The sequence below is a fragment of the Asparagus officinalis genome, chromosome 4 (genome assembly GCF_001876935.1).
Source record: "Asparagus officinalis chromosome 4, Aspof.V1, whole genome shotgun sequence".
Lineage (NCBI taxonomy): Eukaryota > Viridiplantae > Streptophyta > Magnoliopsida > Asparagales > Asparagaceae > Asparagus > Asparagus officinalis.
In genome coordinates this window covers 32,036,876-32,043,107 of record NC_033797.1, presented here as the reverse complement: position 1 = coordinate 32,043,107, position 6,232 = coordinate 32,036,876, and the positions used below count along the sequence as shown (strand labels likewise).

Here is a 6,232-nt window from a genome sequence, read left to right as displayed (position 1 = left end):
TTCTCTAAACAATTTTGCTTTAACTTTGAGGCACACATAAAACCAAGAGCAGATAGTCGTAATAGATAAAATGGAAGGAGAAAAAAAAAAGATAGTGATTAATTGAATTCAAGGCTAAGTGGACAAAGCACCTTATGTAATCAAACATATGGATTAACCAAGAGGCAGAAGAGCGCTTGAGTATATAGAAAGCTGAGATCCTTGTTCCTCTTCCTTTTTTACTTTTTTTTGGTTATAGAAGCAGTTGATTTCCCCCAAAGCAGTTGTATTTGATTTCAGGATGAGAAATAATTGCGAACATTTTTTTTCCTTCAAGAATTTGTGAGAAAAATATTGCAACATCAGTCTACTTTTAGGTTCATATATTAAAATATAATCTAATAAATTCAGATTTTGAATGAAAGTAGTAGAAACATATTACTTAACTGGATACTGCAGAAAGGTAATGATTAATATTTCAAAACATAGGGGTATTTGACTGGAGGGTGGTAATTAGAAGGAGACAAATCAATAATTATGGAAGGGGAGTAGTTATTAAGTCATTCCAGTAATTTCAGGAAATGTCCACATACCGCAGCAGAATTCTATGAGAAGCGCACCTCCCCATCTCCTCTGATAGAAAGCGAGTTCATGTAATTTCTATAGTTTGTTGAGAATCATGACTATATTGACCAAAGTGGTTTCTTTTCAAACTGAAACTGTGAGATAGTCCATAAGTTCAAGATAATGGCTGGTGGGCTAACGATTCAGAGTAAACTAATTTAATGCAATAGCTGTAGCATTTTCTCCTCCTCACATGGGACTATTTAAATTTAAATAAGGTGATGAGGTTTTAATCTAGGACCTCTTCAGATTTGGTGCTTTGCTATCATGTTAACCTTTTTACCCAAAAGTATCAGTTGTTGGGTTTTGACCAGTGAGTTAATGATGTTCTTAATATTTAAGAGTTACCCTACATCTTCAGTTTCTCATTTGTTGCTTGATCATTATTCTATTAACTTCCAGGAGTTTTCATAGGCAAGTAGAAAAAATTAACTATTTATGTTCAGTTACCAAGTCATGACTTTAGAAACATATGAAAAGTATTCGAGTTTTTATTTTTTGGACATGACCAATTATTGCATGAACTTATTGGATATTTCACTTAATATTGCAGTGATCGAACGGAGGTCAAACGGATACAATATAATACATATAATGGTGGAAATTCTGATGAAGTAAATGCGGCATAGATGGGACAATCATTGTATATGCATCTTCTTTTCAAACATATCTGTTTTCAAGGGATTAGTAGTGCTTCTTCCCATGTTAGACACAAGAAGTATACATTTTCCAACTATTATTTATAGGCCAATGGGGCCATCTGATCTTGAACCTCTTGTGAAGATACATGCTGCCCTATTTCCTGTAAGGTGATGCAATCACATATTGGATAAGTATTTAGGGTGTATTGCGGAAAACCCTCTGGTATTGCTGATTTGAACTTAGTTCCACTCCGGTTATGGTTGCAGGAACACCTCCTGAGTGAAAATTTTGTACTCTTTTACCCTCAAAGAAAGAGAAAATTGATTTTTGCTGAATAAGACTCCCTGTGGGTAAAAAGTCAGAAAGAATTTCACTCAAGTGGTCTATTAGTAACAATAAAACTAGATGGGTTGTAAGTTCGACTGAGTAATATTAGAGGGGGTCCATCCGCAATTTTCCCTTTCATTTTTATGATGGAATTTTGTGGGTCTATATTTATTCTGAATCATCACAATTACCAACTATAACTGTTTCATAAAAATTAACTCTTCTGAATATTTGTTTCAGGTATGAGAGAGAATTCTTTCTCAATGTTGTCAATGGCCGTGGTATTACCTCATGGGCTGCTGTTGCTGTTGGCCAGCCTGATGGACAAAGTGACGAACTTATTGGATTTGTCACTACGCGTATTGTTGCAGCAAAAGATAGTGAGGTAACTTAGAAATCAGTTCAAATTGTCATATAAATAAAAAATCTAAAGTAGCTAACATCTGCACTTGTAAATGTTTCAACAGATTGATAACTTGCTTAGGTATGATATTTCGTGGAAAGATCCAACTCTTGTGTATATCTTGACACTTGGTGTGGTTGAACACTATCGAAATCTTGGAATAGGTTGGCTATATTCTTGCATATTGCTCCTTCACTGAATACTCAATTTTCCACTTTATTGCCTATTTTTTGTCTAATTTTGCGTTCTGCAGCTAGTTCACTTATACGAGAGGTCATAAAATATGCTTCAAGTATTACAAGTTGCAAAGCAGTTTACTTGCATGTCATTGCCTATAACAATCCGGCCATCCATTTTTACAAGAAGATGCTCTTTAAGCTTGTAAGGAGGTTACAAAAGTTTTACTATATAGATGGGCAGCATTATGATTCATTCTTGTTTGTTTACTATGTAAATGGTGGCCGATCTCCCTGCTCTCCACTGTAAGCAACTGTTCTTTGCTTTGAGTGCAAATTTTTATATGATTTTGATTATGTTTTTACCATGTTCTCTTGATATGTTAAAGTATGTATGAATTGTATACTTTCTTCAACTAAAATATTTCTGTTAGCAATCAATAAAATGAAAGAAGACCTTAGATACCAGTTGAGGCTCACCATGGTTACATGCTTTTTCTAAGCACATGCTCTGAATGATAAGAGCGTGTTTGACTTTATATACTTCAACTGTCACAATTTTTTTTAACAATCATAAGATCAAAGAAGGTCCTATGTATACCAAGTGCGGACAAAGTTTCTAAGTGGTTCACTTTGAAAGACTGATGTTATTTTGTTCTCAGGGTTATAGTTAATTGCATTTTCTAATATCAAGTTTTGTAGTGGAGAGATTCCATGATCCAAGTTCCAAGACCATCTCTTTCGTTCATCTTAAGTCACTTGTAGAGCTTGATGAAATACAAAATAAGAGAAAACTAGGGAAGAAACAAGGAACAACATTTTAGCCTTTGTTTTTCATGATTAAAGGTTAGTTTATTTTATGACGAATGCATGAGATGGCCGAAAAGTAAAAGGTCTAGCATTGGACATGTCTTACCATCACAATGTTAATTTGTTTGAATAACCTTCGGTAATCTTGATGATCCAGCTTTTCTGTTTACTGGTTTTCTTTCATAGACATTATCAACGACCCCGTTAGTTGAGAATAATTGAACAATTTGAATCTTATTATCATTGGATATGTTATTAAGCATAACACTAGTTTGTGAAAGAAGGCAATTTGTTTCGCTACTTGTGCTGTCATCTATTTCAAGATGTTGTACATATAAATGATTATATTTTTATTGACTAGAGACTAGTCATTAGTCCTGTGTCTGACTTGAGTCATTAGTCCTGTGTCCAGATGCATGGAAGCTTGGATACTTTAAAAAAAAAGTGAGATTTCTTGCAGAACAGGAGAATAACAAAATGTAGATGAGAGAAGGGGAATACACGAGGAAAAGAAGTGAACAAAAAGAAGACTGAATTTTATCTGTATTATTACAGCTCACCTAATAACCAATATGAGCAGTTGTAACTTCGTTTGGTTTGCTATTGGTCATGAAGTAGTTTTCCCTTTTGAATGCCAATACCTACCCCAAATTGCATGCTATAAATGTTAAGAACTAAATTGGTGTTGTCTGATGACTCTGATCATATTTACCTTTTGGATGATCGACTTCTTGCATTTGGTCCTTTACTTGCATTTAATGACTTGAAAGACGTTGATTAGTATGTGAAGCACGACCTAATTCCTTTCAGACGAGTAGTTTCATTCATAGATCCTACCTCTCCACAATTTCAAGTATTCAACCTTTTGTCATCAAAATTTCCTTATTTTGCTACCGTTTAATTAAGGGTTAACTGCAGATAAACCCCCTGTACTATCGTCGTTTTGGACTTACTATCCCTCTTAGTTTTACTTCTGCCGATAGACCCTTTTACCGACTTCTTGACCTTTTACCCTCAAAGTAAAAGAAAATTCTTTTTTGACAAATGGACCCCTTGAGGGTAAAGGAGTCCAAAAAAGAATCACTGTAGGAGTCTATTTGCAAAAATAAAAGTACAGGGGTTGTAAGTTTAAAACGACGATACTACACGGAATCTGTCCACAATTAAACCCTTAAAGTTTAGCAAAATACTTTGTCCTTGTAGAGTTTGCGTACCTTCAGAGAAAATCTAAATAAAATATTATCCAAAAAGTCTAGCTCCTTCCCTTTCCAATTGTTTTGAAGCAGTGTCATGTGGTTTGTTTTGCTATATCATGTGGTTATTTGCTATTTTCATCATCTCCCTCCTTTCAGTGATGAGCCCTCAAAAAAATTCATGCGCAGACAAATTGTGGCAGAAGTTGCAAAATACTTTAGGGGTGTATTGAAGTCTCTTTCTTCAAAAATCTGGAAGAATGCTGAGAAGAAGATTTCAAGACGGTCCAAATGTAAAGAAACTAGCACCCTTCTTGTCAGAAACAACACCAGAATCTTGAGTTCAGATAGTGCTTTATGTGAAGCTGTTTGAGTCCCTTTTATTCTTATAGCACGCAGAGAAGTGGGGAAAGTAGTTACTTTAGGATTATTGGCTGTTGGTTGGTTTAGTACTATACACACTGTACTTGTATATGAACACCAGTTTTTGAGCTCGATGCACGCGCATCATATGTGTATTCCCTGTAAAAACTCATAAACTCGGTTCTTGAACTTAAATGTATTGCAAAGTATGTTTGTCATTCGTCTGGAGAGATTTGAATAACATGATTGTGTGTACATGCAGTAACCCAGGTGTTTGAATTTGATGATCGAAGGATTGATGCATGCGTAAGAATTTGGCAGTAATGAACTAGAAGTTTATAGTGATGGTGGGCAGAGGCATGAAGCAAATAATCAAGGGGAAAATGAAATACGTGTAACTGTAACTGTAATGGTTATGAATTAGGATATGTATTGAGTCTGTGCTGTCTACTCCCAACCTGATTACTAAGAACAGCACTGTTTCAAGAATTTCCGTGGGAATCTTTTACCACGACTTTGATGCAGAAGCTGAATAACATGAGCACAAATAAACATAGTATCTTATGCCAAGATGGCCCGATAAGATGAAGTTGAAGAGTTCCCAACTATATTACTTGATGTAAAGATACTGGTAGCCACAGCTGAGGGTAATTCATTATTGAACAAGAAAAATGAAGACATAAACAAATTTAGCACTTGACATCATTAGCCTTCTCCTCTTGCAGATGGTATTTTGCGATTTCTTCGATAAGAGCAGCCCGCTGACCAAAGAAGACAAGTGAAGCTTTAGCCTCGTTCTCATCCTCGAACTCGTACTGGAGAATTAACTTGATCGATCGTAGTATTGCTCGGGTTCTTCTCCTAGAATTCCAAACGGTCCGAATGTGATTTGTAACCGAAGTCCAAAAGCCCCCCTTGGAACACCAATAACTCCTTAATGCGCTTCTCGTTATCAAGTGTCACAATCTTCTCCTTTAAAACTATGCTCTCTCTCTCTCTCGTCGGAATTTTGCTTGCGGGCAGAGTTGCGATTATACACGAGTTCAAAAGTCAACTGTTAAGAATATGCCAAGTGACAATCGAGTATTTTGTTTTGTTATATAATTTGGATACATAAGCAACTAAATCTAATAGTCTGTAATAGAAGTCCAAAATATACCTAGAAATAAATACCAAACACAATATATTAATTTGTAAGTATGAAAATTTTTGAAACAGAAACAAGCAACTATAACTGCAGTTGTTGTTGTATTTATAACTAGTAATAATTGGAGTTGAGGCGCGCACAATAGCTCCTATATTTTATTGATCATACATGTTCTAAGTTTTGAATTTTTTTAAATAATAAAATTATGTGTTAATAAACAAAAATATATAATAATATTACTTAAAAAGAAATGTATTAATTAATTATTATTGTGTAGTTATTGTAATTGAAGATTTTTCTTATAATAATGACCTAGTGCTAACATTTTTTTAAATAAATCCCCTGTTGATGTTAAGTGATCACACAGTCAATTAAAATGGTTAGATGAGGTTGACGAGGGGCCGCTCCCTTCCCCGAATATCCGATTTTGAGTTGGGTAGTTGAAGCCTGCACAAGTAGAAACTCATAAGAGGATGAGGACTGGTTCCCCCGTGGTTCCTCTGATGATCAAATCAGCTGGTGAACTTAAGTGGGGAAATGAAGAACTACGAGAGTTTTTTTTTATATA

General features: G+C 35.0%; 1 protein-coding gene across 4 annotated transcripts in view; it reads left to right on the top strand.

Moving 5' to 3' along the window:
• The window catches only part of LOC109837117 (histone acetyltransferase MCC1-like), a 7,630-nt gene extending 2,889 nt beyond the window's left edge, over positions 1–4,741 (top strand). For 2 of the 4 annotated variants that reach the window (XM_020405211.1, XM_020405212.1), the window contains 5 exons: positions 1,157–1,412; positions 1,813–1,957; positions 2,040–2,139; positions 2,229–2,457; positions 4,314–4,741. In XM_020405211.1, coding sequence (XP_020260800.1) covers positions 1,222–1,412; positions 1,813–1,957; positions 2,040–2,139; positions 2,229–2,457; positions 4,314–4,527 — 879 coding nt within the window. In that variant the 5' untranslated portion in view covers positions 1,157–1,221 and the 3' untranslated portion in view covers positions 4,528–4,741. Of the gene's footprint in view, positions 1–1,156; positions 1,413–1,812; positions 1,958–2,039; positions 2,140–2,228; positions 2,458–4,313 lie in introns of those variants that run through there. The other 2 variants (XM_020405213.1, XM_020405214.1) reach the window with 2 other exon arrangements.